The sequence below is a fragment of the Saccoglossus kowalevskii genome, chromosome 19, assembly GCF_978046115.1.
Source record: "Saccoglossus kowalevskii chromosome 19, keSacKowa6.1, whole genome shotgun sequence".
Lineage (NCBI taxonomy): Eukaryota > Metazoa > Hemichordata > Enteropneusta > Harrimaniidae > Saccoglossus > Saccoglossus kowalevskii.
This window is the reverse complement of record NC_140659.1, coordinates 30183584-30200695: the sequence shown is the minus strand read 5'-3', so window position 1 is coordinate 30200695 and position 17112 is coordinate 30183584. Positions and strand designations below refer to the sequence as shown.

Genomic DNA, 17112 nt, shown 5'->3' with positions numbered 1-17112 from the left:
ATGTATAATCTATGAACGGAATCGGTCCACAGGATTCTGAAATATGACGTTGGATAGACTGACGCACGGACAGACGGACGGTCGGACGGACAGACTCAGGAACTCACGGACGGTCGGGGACATGTATCCTCACATGTATGATCTATGTACTAAATTTGAATGACAACTGACAAAGCATGTCCAAAATACAACATTTTCAAAAAACAAGATGGCTGCCAGTCGGCCATTTTGAATCGAATCGCTAAACCACTGCATGTGCATATGTCCCACATAAGGTACTAGGCACATGCAAAGAATGAACGGAATCGGTCCACAGGATTCTGAAATATGACGTTGGATAGACTGACGCATGGACAGACGGACGGTCGGACGGACAGACTCAGGAACTCACGGACGGTCGGGGACATGTATCCTCACATGTATGATCTATGTACTAAATTTGAATGACAACTGACAAAGCATGTCCAAAATACAACATTTTCAAAAAACAAGATGGCTGCCAGTCGGCCATCTTTGATCCAATTGTGAAATAAATCATCATGGACATGTATCCTAACATGTATAATCTATGTACCAAGTTTGAATGAAAACTGACAAAGCATGTCCAAAATACAACATTTTCAAAAAACAAGATGGCTGCCAGTCGGCCATCTTTGATCCAATTGTGAAATAAATCATCATGGACATGTATCCTAACATGTATAATCTATGTACCAAGTTTGAATGAAAACTGACAAAGCATGTCCAAAATACAACATTTTCAAAAAACAAGATGGCTACCAGTCGGCCATTTTGAATCGAATCGCTAAACCACTACATGTGCATATGTCCCACATAAAGTACTAGGCACATGCAAAGAATGAACGGAATCGGTCCAAGGGATTCTGAGATATGACTCCGGACGGACGCACAGACACACGGACACACGATTATAAGTCCCCGTTTTCGGACTTCGTCCAAACGGGGACTAAAAAAAAAATCTGTGTTTGCTCACATTGTTGAGTTAAATAAAACGCAAACTATGCAAATTTCCTTGTAGTAACACAGTATTACCATTAATGCTTTGAATTAAATTAAACGGTTTCTCATACAAAAAATAAATATAGTTTTAAGTAAGGTCAAGTGATGATGGCAAATTCCAAAATTCATGGATACTATTAGCTCCCTATAAAGAAGCCGTGTTTCATACATAAAGCAGTACCATATACTGTAAAATTATAATTTCATTGTGCAAAAATTTTCTGTCCTACAGTAAACTCTTTCCTGTAAAATTATCCAAAGTATGGTAAAGTACTTTATTTTCACTTGGAATTTATTTTTGCTGAAGGATGACTCAGTGAAAATAAAATAAAGTGAATTTACTTTTTTCCTATACATGTATTTTACATTCAACTTGTCAACACCCAAAAAGTCTTTGGAAAAAAAAAATTCAAGCTAAATTACAATATTTTACAGTACTTGAAAACAGTAAATTCCTACAAATAAACTGTACTTGCCACGACTAATCAGAAACTGGACTGTACACAAGTGACCAGCTCTGGCTGCCTTCATCAATGGAGTACGTCCACCCTCAGACTTGTGCTCCTGTAAAAAATAACAATATTTAGCTTTCAGGAAAATAAAATTCTGTTAAACCAATAGATTGCAGACATTTTTCTTGAACATACTGGTAAATACTATTCTATTTAATAAAGTGACAGTTGTCACAAATCTAATGCTCAAATTAAAACTAAACATGCAATGTTTATTTCGCTTTGCATACATCAATATTATACATCTTTCACCGTATCGCCACAAGTTACAACGTGCCGTAATTTTGCGATATTTTATGGGGTATTTTCATCCTACCATATGAGAAATTGCGAACTCCAAATATGGAATGATTACGCATGTAAAAACAACATAGTTGAACTCTGGTGACCTTGCCCTTTGTTATATAATATAATTCCCTTTAACATAGTTTGTTTCAATATAAATATACATTGTCATAATTAATTTTGAATACAAAAAAGTTTTGGGATTGAACTAACAGTGGGGAATCAGTCTACCGAATGTCCTTTAAAGATGTAAATATCTTACAAAAACATTGGTGCCTTATTTGTTTAATTATTTTAAGGGACATAATTTCCAGCTTTATTCAAAGTAATTCAGATATTTTAGTATAAAAACATGCCTCAGTGCAAAAAAAAAGTGCTGCATTTAGACGTGAATAGATTCATAAAACGTGCAAGATAACAGAAAATCTTAGCTGGCTTTTGTCCAAGTATTTTGTACAGGTGTCTGTCAAAAATTAATGATTCACTGAGACAAATATGAACTGCCTCATTGTGTGACTACTGTATTATATGAAAAGTAAAAAAAAAACACCCTTTATGAATAGCTATCATGTTGCAAGCTCTGCTTTAAATAGTTAGTTGGTGTCCAGTGGAGGGAGAAGTCAACAGTACTGTTGCCTCCTGAGAACCTACATCTTCAAACACTGCAATCTTTGTTTGAAGTGAGTTTTTAAACTAGTATTATAAAAACTATCATTCTGTTCTAATAGCTGAAACATATTCCTGTGAGTTTTCATTTGTCGAATGAACTGTTTGTCAAATACAGAATACATATATTTTAGAACAATTTTCTTTTTAAAATGTGGATGAAATGTTTTGCTTTTTATGTATTTTTTATGTATTGTTTTTGATTTGATAACTTTGAACTAAACAGATTTTCTATTAGCTTCAGATCTTGATCAAAGTTTGGCACCCAGTTCATAGGAGTGCCTATATTGATTTTCTGACATCTTGTTTTCTGTAAAGATTTATTGGTAGGTTTGCAAATGTGTATCAGACTGTGCAATCTCTCCATGAGTTGGTTTTGAAACCCAGTAAGGGATTCTGAGATACATTACCAAGGATATTATTACAAGATAAATCATTTGCTTCATTGAACACATACAACAATGCATATTTCCACTGAGATCAGTGACCTTTGATGTGTATCACCAGTGATCAGTCAAGTAGAAACAGTCGAAATATTTTATCAGTTTTTCTCAATTTTTGCATGATATTTTCATACAGGACATCTGTTGTGTTCAAACTCAGGGAAGACTTTATACTGATGAACAAGGTGACCAAGTTTGATGAAGTTTGGAATAGAATTAGTAAAGTTATCATGCACACAATAACAATTATTAACGACGACGACAACGCCGGACAAAATCTTTCCCTTAATATACCTTTCCCTTCCATCTTTGATGGTACGGGCAAGGTAAAAATGGCTGCCACAAGGGTTTGCGCGGACTCCACACAAAGAAGTTCGTTGAATATGTTCTAAACATTTTGGATTTCGGCATTTCCATAATGTATCCTTAGAAGGAAAAGATGTATAATAATAATGTTATTACAAGGATACCTCAAAGTATAGCATCAAACTCCGCGGCACGACGGTTGATACTCTTGGTGTACTATCTTTGTGCATACTTTGAGGTATCCTCGTAATAACCTCATAGTATGACTAAGGTCACACAATCTCTGAGCATCAGTCACATATAATATTAGCTAAACTGCTGGTACAAGCAACACCAGAATATGTACAAGGTGAAAATAGAAGCCAAGATCTTCAAAAAGTGAGGTAGGCCAGGTAGCTTTAACCATGCTTTAAGTACATCATTCTATGTTCAATACATACATGTGGTAGCTAACAAAACATTTATCAAAGCCCAGCTAGTGCTCAGTAAGACAAGTAATGCTATCAATTACAAGCAAAGAAAGCAGAATCAACTTACCAATTCCGCTCCAGCAGCCAAGAGTACATCAGCGACATCAGTATGGCCATTCTCACAGGCCAAGGTCAAGGCAGTGTCGCCTGTACCAGTCTGGGCATGCACACTTGCACCAGTTTCTAGAAATGAGCATGAATTAATGGGTAGAACAAGATTACTATAGATAGACAAAGTCTCACAACTCCCAAATCATTACCGTTAAAATCCTATTATAAACCGCATACCTAATAGTAACCGCACCCTCAATTTCGGCTTCAGTGTTAAAGAGTTCTCAACAAAAATTGAAAACATGAAAAGTACCTACTGCTAACCGCACCCCAAATTCAACAAGACCGTGACTGACTTTGTTTCAACCAGCTGGTACATTGTTCCTAATCCTATTCATTTGTTTCGACAACGTGCCTAAAAATATTCACACATCTTTATTGTTCAGTAGTGATAGGATGTCAAACACGCAGTGAAACTGCTTTTGTTCTTGCGACAACTTTTGTCAATACTCCTTATGAATACGTCTGTGACGTCTTTCGACAATGAGCTGTTATCACCGAAAACTGTTAAATTCTTTTTCAATGCTCAGTTTATCTTTCAAAAACAACTAATTTCTTGATTTAAAAAAAAAATCATGTCGTTTTCCCATGGAAATCAAAGCCAAACTACATTATCGGTAAATCACTTCCGTGTTTCGTTCACCATGAAGTCGGTGACCTGTCATTAACATATTTAAACAAGTCATTGTCAATGACACGTCCCCGTTCTGTTCATATTTGAGTGACATATACATTCAAAGCAGATCATGACCGAAATGCACCTGCATATGTACAACACATTGTGCTAAATCTGAACAAAATCCATCCATGCATGACTGAGATCCGGTTCTGGAATTGTGAAAATACGTGATTTTGATGCATTTTCGGCCTTAAAATGGCCATCATTCCACTATTGTTAAGCAGATCATGAAACAAATGCACATCTCTATTTGTGACATGATGTACCATGTGTGTGTGAAGTTTGAACTTGATCAATCCAGACATGTCTTGGATACGGATCCAGAACTGAATTCTTTAAAACAAAATGGCCGCCAGTCGGCCATTTCGAACCCGATCCAAAAAAAAAAATGACGTGCATCAAGGTCCTATTATGTTTAATGTATGTACCAAATTTGAACAAAATCCGTCCATGCATAACTGAGATCCGGGTCCGGAATGGTGAAAATGTGCGATTTTGATGCATTTTCGGCCTTAAAATGGCCGCTATTCGGCTATCGTTAATCAGATCATGAAAACAATGCATGGGCATATGTCCCATATAATGTGTGATGTATGAGTGAAGTTTGAACTTAATCTGTCCATGCATGTTCGAGATACAGGTGATCACGGACGCACGGACGCACGCACACAGGGCAAAACATAAGACTAATGACTAAGGTAATTTGAACATGTGGGCACCATCCAGCATTTTGATTGGTTAATTAGCGACCTGACCTATCCAGTCAAGCAACGTGTTGTGTGCATTCAAACTACATGGTGGATGTCATAGCACATCGTTCGTTTACATGTGACCGAAATAATTCGCTTACGGTAAAACTAAGTTGAATTTTACTTGCTTGATAACAATTCAACTTATTTTTTACGTGCGTTATTATAATCACTACTGAGTAATAATCAACAATTTCAACACTTCGAAAACAAGTAAGTTATTCACTTGTGAGTCGAAGCATGGCCAGAATGCGTTACCGTACCTACGGTACCGTACTTTTTTAGTGCCGTACCATGATCATTTCCTACTAAGCAATGCATTAATATGTTTGTTTTCATTTGAAACTCCTGTGAGAATATACTTTCCGTTACGAAGAAAATTAACAAGCAGCCTGTCGGCTGAGATAGCTCCGCTGTTAGCAATGCACATGGCAATTAAAGAACAGAAGATATCATTAGAAAATGAACAAATCTGAGAGAGGTCCACATGTAGTACCTATATGTATAATATATCAAAGCAATTGGACTTGCGGTTTTCAACAAGAAGTCGAAAATATCACTTTTTATGAAAAATTACAAAAATATTCATCAAAATTAGAGAATTAAAGATATCATGAAATGAACAAATCTGAGAGAGGTCCACATGTAGTACCTATATATGTAATATCAAAGCAATTGGACTTGCGGTTTTCAACAAGAAGTCGAAAATATCACTTTTTACCAAAAATTACAAAAATATTCACCGAAATTAGAGAATTAAAGATATCATTACAAAATGAACAAATCTGAGAGAGGTCCACATGTAGTACCTATATATGTAATATCAAAGCAATTGGACTTGCGGTTTTCAACAAGAAGTCGAAAATATCACTTTTTACGAAAAATTACAAAAATATTCATCAAAATTAGAGAATTAAAGATATCATCATGAAATGAACAAATCTGAGAGAGGTCCACATGTAGTACCTATATATGTAATATCAAAGCAATTGGACTTGCGGTTTTCAACAAGAAGTCGAAAATATCACTTTTTACCAAAAATTACAAAAATATTCACCGAAATTAGAGAATTAAAGATATCATTACAAAATGAACAAATCTGAGAGAGGTCCACATGTAGTACCTATAAATGTAATATCAAAGCAATTGGACTTGCGGTTTTCAACAAGAAGTCGAAAATATCACTTTTTACCAAAAATTACAAAAATATTCACCAAAATTAGAGAATTGAAGATATCATTACAAAATGAACAAATCTGAGAGAGGTCGACATGTAGTACCTATATATGTAATATCAAAGCAATTGCACTTGCGGTTTTCAACAAGAAGTCGAAAATATCACTTTTTACTAAAAATGACAAAAATATTCACCAAAATTAGAGAATTGAAGATATCATCATGAAATGAACAAATCTGAGAGAGGTCTACCCAAGGTACATATACACCAAGTATCAAAGCATTCAGGCTTGTAGTTTTCAAGAAGAAGTCGAAAAAGTAAAACATTGACACGGACGACGACGACGGACGACGGACAATCACTTATATGATAAGCTCCGCTCGACAAAGTCGACAGCGGAGCTAAAAAAAATAAATGCATATTACATTAAATATACAGAGTATTTTTTTTTCATGTGAACAGTTTTTTTGTGACGTGACGTCACTCTTCCCTGACATCTAAATTGGAGTTACGCTTATATTCAAAAGATTGTACGGTGTATTGTTTGTTTTGTGCAAGTGATGTGGGGGGAAAATGACCACGCCCATTAAGTGATTGCAATATGTACGTAATAGAAACCGCACCCCGAACTTGAGCTGTTGATCCAAATTTTTTATTTGATACATTGTAATATAAACCCTGGTTTATATTAGGATTTTAACGGTACTCAATATTATGCATAAAGAAAAAATTATGCAAATCTGCAGTACGTAATTGTTTGTGCAATGTTTAAATGAAATCTAACAATGCATTTTTAAATCAGTGTAATCAATATAATAAGTAAGCATCAGTGTGTTATTCACTGTATCAACACAGAGCTGTTTTAGTTTTTAGTGCTCTGAACAGCGTCAAATTAAAGGGAGCCATATGGGAACACTGCACACAAAATTTGGCACTTGAATTTACAAGAATCACCTCTGCACATGATTTTTTTAGTTGCCAGCATCTATTGGGTTAGATTTGTGGCCTGAATAAATCAATATTCTTGAGTTAAGTCAAAAGTATGAATGAACCGTTGTTCATACCAAACAAATCACAGAAATCAAAGAAAGCTTAGAAAGAACTCCCGTGTGCTGAGAGAGTATTGGAGACACATTCAAAATTAATTAAAAATTACTTGAACTTGAGATGTTGATGGAAACGCAGAAAACTAATTATGCAAATTAGGTAACTAATATGAACAGATTTAAGTGTAAAACTAATAAGGTCTAAACAATGTAACAAGTTTCATTGAAATGTGATTAGAACCAAAATAATATTAATTATTATGCTAATTAGAGAATTAATATGAACAGATTTTAACCCAAAATTAATCAGGCTGTCTATTGTCCTAGAGCACTTATGTACCAAGTTTTATTCAAATGTGATGATCAATACTTGAGATATCAGTATTAATTAATTATATTAATTAGGTGATTAAGAAGCATAAATATTTACCAAAAACTAATATGGTGTATAGTCCTAGATTCATTGAAATGTGATGGGTACTCTTTAAAAGTTTCATTGAAATCCAATGAGTGGCTTTTAGACATCAGTGCAACAGCCATAGAACAGCAAAAAATTAACTAATTATGCAAATTAGGTAATTAATAGGCACAATTATTCATCCCAAAATTAATCAGGTCTCTGCAGTCCTAGAATATCTATGTAACAAGTCTCAATGAAATGTGATGATTAGTACTTGAGATATCAGGTGAAAAGCTGAAAATTAACTAATTATGCTAATAAGGTGATTAATATGCACAAATATTTACCCAAAAACTAATTAGGTCTCTGCACAGTCCTCAAGTAACTATGTATCAAGTTTCATTGAAACATGATCATTACTACTTGAAATATCAAAAGCTGAAAATTAATTAATTATACAAATTAGGTAATTAATATGTACTGATATTACCCTAAAAACTATCAGGTCTGTGCAGTGTCATATGACATCTATGTCCCAAGTTTTATTGACATGTTATGATTAGTACTTGAGATATCAGTGGAAAAGCTGAAAATTGATTAATCATTATGTAAATTAGGTAATTAATAATATTAAAAGATTTTTACCCAAAAATAATCAAATCTGCGCATTAGTTCCGAGCATCCATGTGCCAAGTTTCATTGAAATCCAATGAGTGGTTCTTCAAAAATCAGTGAAACAATCATAGAACAGCTTAAAATCAGTTAATTATCATGCAAATTAGGTAATTAATATTCATAGATTTTTACCCAAAACTAATCAAATCTGCGTATTGGTTCAGAGCATCCATGTGCCAAGTTTCATCAAAATCCAATGAGTGGTTCTTCAAATATCAGTGGAACAGTCATGGAACAGCTTGAAATCAGTTAATTATCATTCAAATTAGGTAATTAATATTCATAGATTTTTACCCAAAACTAATCAAATCTGCGCACTAGTTCAGAGCATCCATGTGCCAAGTTTCATCAAAATCCAATGAGTGGTTCTTCAGATATCAGTGGAACAGTCTTGGAACAGCTAAAAATCAGCTAATTATAATGCAAATTAAGTAATTAATATTCATAGATTTTTACTAAAACCTAATCAACTCTGCGCATCATCCCAGAGCATCTGTGTACCAAGTTTCACGAAAATTTGATTAGTGGTTCTTGAGATAACGGTGGAACAAAAAAAGTGACATACATACATACATACATACATACATACATACATACAGACAGTCAGACAGTCATACAGACATACAGACAGACAGGGTAACTGCAAAGACTCCCTTTTGTGCTTCGCACACGGGAGTCAAAAAGTATATTCGCTGGATTTTATTTTCACGGAATCATCTTTTCTGCGAAAATAGCGAAAATAAATTCCAAGCGAAAATAAAGTATTCTACAGTAATCCAAATATGCATACTTCACCTTTACTCAAGAGAAACTTGACAAGCTCCAAATGTCCTTCTTGAGAGGCTTCCATCAAAGGAGTAGAACAACCTTGCTCAATATCTGCACCAGCCTGCAGGAGAAAATCAGCAACCTCTAGGAATCCTCCACAACAAGCAAGGGTCAGAGCAGTTTCCTGTGTTTCTTCAGTTTGCGCATAGATGTTGGCACCTGGATAAAAAACAAATATTTATAGTTATGCCAGGCCCGGATGTTTAATCACACGAACTTTTTGGTGAAAGTGTATATTATACAGAGTATACAGATTTTTAGCAAAACCAATACATTCATAGTCATGTGGCACATTCTAAAACTGTTCAGTGTTTTCGTAGGAATAAGACAAAACCCATTTGTAACCCAAACTTAAACAGTAAATTCAATTTCCACTTGGTTTGTTTATTGTGATCAAGAATTTGGTTGATTTTTATTATTGATATGATTCACCTGGGAATGAGGGTTGGGTGGTTGTGGTTGTGGGGGTGGGGGTGGAAATGGATGTGTTTATTGAAGATAGGGTAATTTGTGTTCAATCAACCCTTTCAAATTTCAACTGCAAGAAGAAAACTTACCTTGTGCAAGTAGTAGATCCACCATTTCTTCATGTCCTTCTCTGGCTGCTTCCATCAGTGGTGTATAGCCTTCATCATTGACCTCCTCAATATTAGCACCTTGTCCTATCAATAACGCAGCTAGTTCTACATGACCACCACAGGCAGCAAGAGTCAAGGGTGACTCAAAGCTATCAGCTGGCATATTTACCTAGAAATTACACATAAACAAAAGAAAATATCACTGTCAACAAAATGACTGGCACCATACCATTAAAGCAAATATAGTAGATAGAAATATAAGCATGCTTGTGGGCTTAGATTGTGGAACAAAGAGTATTTCTTGATCACCACCAATCCAGAGGTTCAAAATAGAGAAATGAAAAGCTGCCTACCTGGGCGCCGTGTTCTAGCAATAATTTGGCCACTTCCACATGTCCATCCATGGCTGCCTCCATTAATGCTGTGTGCATTTCATCAGTCTTGTGTTCATGGTCTGCTCCTGCCTCAAGCAATAGTTTCACCATCTCTAAATGACCTATAGATTTAAATTAAGATTTGTCTCATGATGCAATCTACATTCTGCAGTGTCAATATTTTATGACATTGACCATGTTGAGAGGAATTTACAAGTGAATAATTCAATAGCATTTGTTTTCATAATAACAAGATTTTACTAAAATTAGAACTGATGTTATCATAATTGTAGTACAGCGCAGGTTTAAGACTAACTGAGAACAACCTGCGCAGTTCATCAATAAAGACTTTAAAGATGTTTGTTACTTATATGTGGCTATTCCGAAAATTCATGTGAATATTACCTGAGTAAAGCACTCAAAATTCATGTGAATATTACCTGAGTAAAGCACTCAAAATTAATGTGAATATTACCTGAGTAAAGCACTCAAAATTAATGTGAATATTACCTGAGTAAAGCACTCAAAATTAATGTGAATATTACCTGAGTAAAGCACTCAAAATTAATGTGAATATTACCTGAGTAAAGCACTCAAAATTCATGTGAATATTACCTGAGTAAAGCACTCAAAATTAATGTGAATATTACCTGAGTAAAGCACTCAAAATTAATGTGAATATTACCTGAGTAAAGCACTCAAAATTCATGTGAATATTACCTGAGTAAAGCACTCAAAATTCATGTGAATATTACCTGAGTAAAGCACTCAAAATTCATGTGAATATTACCTGAGTAAAGCACTCAAAATTAATGTGAATATTACCTGAGTAAAGCACTCAAAATTAATGTGAATATTACCAGAGTAAAGCACTCAAAATTAATGTGAATATTACCTGAGTAAAGCACTCAAAATTAATGTGAATATTACCTGAGTAAAGCACTCAAAATTAATGTGAATATTACCTGAGTAAAGCACTCAAAATTCATGTGAATATTACCTGAGTAAAGCACTCAAAATTCATGTGAATATTACCTGAGTAAAGCACTCAAAATTCATGTGAATATTACCTGAGTAAAGCACTCAAAATTCATGTGAATATTACCTGAGTAAAGCACTCAAAATTAATGTGAATATTACCTGAGTAAAGCACTCAAAATTCATGTGAATATTACCTAAGTAAAGCACTCAAAATTCATGTGAATATTACCTGAGTAAAGCACTCAAAATTAATGTGAATATTACCTGAGTAAAGCACTCAAAATTAATGTGAATATTACCTGAGTAAAGCACTCAAAATTCATGTGAATATTACCTGAGTAAAGCACTCAAAACTCGTGTGAATATTACCCGAGTAAAGCACTCAAAATTCATGTGAATATTACCTGAGTAAAGCACTCAAAATTCATGTGAATATTACCTGAGTAAAGCACTCAAAATTAGTTCCACACCACAACAGTTATAAAGACTTCTATTTAGGACATTTTAGTTTTTGTTTACTCACTTGTTTGTCCTAATTAAACGATGTAATGACTTCATTTGAAAACAAATGCTATTGCTCTGCATTTACATTTACAGAATTTTGAAGGAAAAGATGTATTGCTAATACCGTAAATAACGTCCTCAGACAGTACATTATACCTGTTAAATTTCATACAAACAGTCTTTCCTATTTCTGTTAATCTTACAATGAAATCATTGATATCTACGAGAAATAATATTTTGGTTTTATTAGAGTATATTAGATGTATAAAAATGTTAGGTTAGGTGTACAAACCTTTGTAGCAGGCTAAAGTGAGAGCACTCTCCTTAAATTCATTGGAGTGGGCATTTATAAGTGCTCCTTTTTCAATGAGTATTTTAGCCACGCCTAAATGTCCAGCACTAGCTGCTTCCATCAATGGTGTATGTCCATTTTCATTGACATCCTCTAAATTAGCACCATTCTCCAATAACACCTTAACAGCGTCCTCATGACCACCATTGCATGTATACATAAGTGGTGTATTCCCTGCAAAAATTACCAAAATGATTTCAACAAGTCAGCAAGGTCCCTTTCCCCCCAAAAAAAGACATTCTCTAGATTATTATACATTACAGTGCTTTATTTTTAACAAATCTCCCAATATATTTTATTTTCACTTACAAAATTGAAGCTTTTTACAGTACACTATTAATGCAACGTACTGTAAACCGGTTTAATTTGTAAAGAACAAATTTTCGAGGGTCAGTGAAAAACAATTTTTCTTAGTTGTAAAATCATAGAACGTAGACTGTCAAATACTTTCACAGAATTTTAGCATCACGAATCATCAAATGGCAAAAATTAATAACTGCAAAATTGGAGTGGCTTGCTCTATGTCTATAACTTATTGTTAAAAATTATTGACAATATGAACTTCACTTCTAGTGCATTATTATATATTTCTCACTTACTCATGTTTTACTTTTAGGCCGGAGACTTCTGGTATTGAATAAATGAATACAAGTGTTGATAAAGACAGCATTATTGATGCTAAGTTGCAGAAAACCAAATAAACCAGAAAACTAAGATTGTAATCTTACCAGTAGATGATTGGGCATTAATATCAGCGCCATGGGCGAGTAGTAATCTGATTATATCAGTGTGGCCGGCTGATGACGACTCCATTAATGGTGTACAATCCCCTTTTATACCACGGTCTTCTACGTTAGCATGCATTGCTAACAGAACCTATTATGGACATAAATGCTTAGTAACTGTATATGTTTTATTTATCACAAGTGCATAGAAAACAAATATTGCATTTATTGTACAATGAATAATTAAAGTACGACTCATTTTGATCAGAGACACACCTTAGCTATTAATAGAGCAAATACAGTAATAATCCAACTTGGTACTAATCAAATAGTTAGAAGGAATAGATCAATCACACATGTACAGTTAAATAATTCATAATTTTTGATGAATTAATAATGAATATCAGACAAAACAGATATCAAACTTGGCATGGCAAGTAAATGAAATATAACCAAGCATTAAGATAGGATAATCCTCACTATTACAAAGAATCAGATTAGTATTAAAAGTGGCTTACTTCACAACAATATCACTATCAATAGAGCGTACACTTAATACACAAATCACACAGGTGTTTCTATGGTCAAAATAAGTCATATTTCAATGGTTCACTTGACAACAAATGCAAATGTTTATACAAGCAAATACGGTATATGAAATAGGAAATGAAGGTGGATTCCTCAAAACGTTTTTCTTAAATAGTTTTTTCGATAAATGATCTATTATACATGCTCAGATTTATAATTGTTATAAAGAACAAGACAAGACATTTACCTGTGCTAGTTCATAGTAGCCAGCAGAACATGCAAGCGATAATAAACTTTCCCCTTCCTCAGTGGTTTCATGTACACTACGACCTTCGTCTAATAATTTCCTGACAGCATTCACATCTCCTTCAGTGCATGCATCGACCAATGATCTTATTCTACAGATCAATAACAACAGAGTTGTAACTAACTGTTGACATAACTGACTGTAGTAGCCATGCATCAAGTTGACAGATTACATTAGTTCATATTCACATCCAATAAGCTTTATGAATTCAGGAAATTGTTGAAAAAATAGTCAGTGCCCAAAATTCTGGAGAGTCTACGGCTAGAAAGGTTATTCCCCACTCTTTGATCACCAAAAAAACCAAAACGAATTGACAAACTGTGTATGTTGATACATTGCATGCTAAATGTTACAATAATGTTACTGGCACTAAAAAAAGGATTTTGTTATGGTAGTAGTCGACATTAAATGGTAACAGTAGCCAGGTCATCAGAGCAATTCAAACTGAACATGTCTATACCAGTAGCTGTATTATCTGTATTAGAAGCCACATCCCTAGTAGGAGTCGCACTCAATCATTTTTGAACAATTGAGAACCAAAAATTCATCATTTCTCATGTGTAGATGCTCTAATAGAAGCCACATCCCTCTATTGCATTCCACCATATAAATAGAAGCCATGGCTTCTAGTATAGATATTACAGTAATAGTTTTATGTCAGTCAATGACAGTTAGTGAAATATATCTTACCCCTCAGAGACAGGTCCTGATCCACCCATCTCAGCTCGCATACGACTCAATGCTGCTGCAGCTTCGTCCAATGCACAACTTACAGATGAAGTCAATCTTCTCAAAACTTCAGGATCAGTGAAAGCTTTGCCATCTACAGTCGCTAATTTGCCAATTCCTACAATACCAAGAAAGCATTTTCATTAGAATTCCACAATTGAATGATGTTGGTATCATGCCTAACATGGCTTGAATTGGAACTATTCTAAGGACACCCGATTTCATGGCCACATTAAATGCCTAGGACATATTGAATCAAAACATTCAGGTTTAGTCAATCACCTCCATAAGTGCAGGTCAAAACTATTGAGTATATAAATTGAGTATGGCAAATAACCACATCGCTGACAAGTTTTTTGGACACGTCTGAATTCAGTTACTAGAACCAATTTTGTGAAATTCTTATAAAACTTTAAATCAATATTACCTCTATAGTCAACAATTCATTATTATTTATTTATTTTTTAAAGTAGGAAATATACAAATGAATAATATATAATCAATGTCATGATATTCTCTCTTGGTTTGGGATAAGTAAGCAGGAATAGAAATTAGTGAGCTTTGTGAGTCAAATAGTTGACATCAAAAAAAAAACAATACACATAAAATTTAAGGTAGTTGAACTCTCTGGAGAAGAATATGATAATGCTGATATAGAAAGAAAGATTGAGAATGCTAATATGAATATTCAGAAAGAAATGAATGTGGTAGTGATGATGTATGCGGGAAGCCATGTATAGGTAGGAGGAGCTTAGGAAAATTGTACAAGTATGAGACTCCCCTTATTTTAAATCTAGACGGGTGGTTAATTATCACCTAGAGCTCAGAATGATGTAGCAGCTTTGTCAGGAACAATTTCTGATGTCAGATTAAGCAAACCTCAAGGGATTCAATGTAATCTGTAAATACACCCATGACACTCAAGGATTCCACTATCTAGACGTGTCACAATAATTTCTACTGTACCTGCTGCTTCTAACAAAGCCTCTAATTTTTCTTGTGTGTCGGGATCAACAATTTTTAAATCTCCACCAGTACTGTTGAGTTGTAACAGTTTAGATGCGGTGTCTAGTATTGGTTCACCTTCCAATTCATCTGGGTCCAGTATAAAGGATTCGACCTGTGTAAAAATTGAATATGCAGTCAGTTATTTTTGTCAGTTAAGTAAATAGTATATTGATTGCTCTAACGAGTCTCTAGCAACCTAGTCACACCTACGGTTTTCGGTATTCAACTTTGGATACCAGTGAGATTTAAATTTGGAACTAATCAATAATGGGTTTGCTGCAACAACGAAAATGCAACAGTGACAACTTTTTATACATTTATATATTTAAACATGACAACTTTCAGTGAGAAAGCAGTGATAAATCTAGTACTTTCTACATGCACTTGAGACCAGAAACATCACACAATGCGTCATGAGTTTTCTTTTGACAGACTTTTAATCTCACAATATGAAATGCTGCAATTCTGTAAAGTAGTCTAAAGTCACTATATTTACTGTGTGGACCGTTGAGCATCAAACTTGTAATTTCCATAACGCAATACACACCAACTAGGTCACATACAATACATTAGTGCATTTGAGAAATCCTAATTTGTGTCTACAAGAGTTGCATGATGATATACATTTTATTTTCAGACATGAAGCATAATTAAGTGATGAGTTGGCAACTGACAGGTAATCAGTCATTAGTTTTAATCAAAAAACCTGAGTGAGTATATGAAGTGGTAACAGAACAAAATTATAACCAATATAAGATTTTATGAAATAGGTATTATTTATTCACACATCCTGCCATTTCATTCATTATTAGGGAAAAATTTATTTTGTTTTAAACAATGCGGCTATGGAGGGAAATTTATCTGTTTCAGTTATTGAGCTAACAATTCACAGTAATGATCATGTATATTTTATCTTTGAAGCCACCAAAACATTTTGAATTTTTTTTTCAGAATCTCGTTAATTTTAGATTGAACAGTGAAAATTATGTGCATTTTATTTGTTAGTGTTAGGATATAGACACAATCCAACCAGACAACACCAACTTATATAGCTCATAGTAAGAGTGACCTTCAAAGTACATTGACCTGAGAAAGAGCTGTATCATTACAAGCAACTACTGCTTTACAATATACTAATTTACTGCATTTGACAGTACATATGAAACTAACAAATTAGGAATAATTACTTGAAAACAACCATTTATAATTATATCAAAAGGGAAAAAAGAAAGGGGTACTTCACCAGTCTAATGAAAGGTCAAGTATTGATGGATGTGAAAAACAGTGTCCAACAAGTGTACATTGATACATGAGACAATAGATGTATTCAGAGGTGACACTAATTCTATAGATCACATTTAAGGTTTGTCTACAACTGTGACAATCCCTATGAATATAAAGACATCACATTTAAAATACAAAATGGCATATTAGTCTCAAAGGTAGCAATTACCCTCAAAAGCCATGTGGTGTCTTTAAAACTATTCTGCATTTGAACACATGAAAATACAAGACTCTCACAGCTTGTTTACAGTCTAAAAATGACAGTGATTGAAACAGAAAACAGTGAGCATGTTGTTTTGAGAATTACTGGTACCACACCCATCTATCATAGCATCACTAGTTTCTGTGCTTCTGGGACCATATAGTTTTGTAACA

At 34.2% G+C, this 17112-nt stretch overlaps 1 protein-coding gene across 1 annotated transcript in view; it reads right to left on the bottom strand.

The window, feature by feature from the left end:
• LOC100368207 (ankyrin repeat domain-containing protein 17-like) overlaps positions 1–17112 on the bottom strand; it is a 48872-nt gene that overhangs the window by 25706 nt on the left and 6054 nt on the right. The window contains exons 2-11 of the mRNA XM_085493490.1: positions 15412–15565; positions 14407–14563; positions 13657–13807; positions 12885–13032; positions 12097–12330; positions 10299–10441; positions 9925–10114; positions 9335–9526; positions 3770–3885; positions 1497–1584 (exon numbers count right to left, since the gene is read on the bottom strand). Coding sequence (XP_085349616.1) covers positions 1497–1584; positions 3770–3885; positions 9335–9526; positions 9925–10114; positions 10299–10441; positions 12097–12330; positions 12885–13032; positions 13657–13807; positions 14407–14563; positions 15412–15565 — 1573 coding nt within the window. The remainder of the gene's footprint in view (positions 1–1496; positions 1585–3769; positions 3886–9334; positions 9527–9924; positions 10115–10298; positions 10442–12096; positions 12331–12884; positions 13033–13656; positions 13808–14406; positions 14564–15411; positions 15566–17112) is intronic.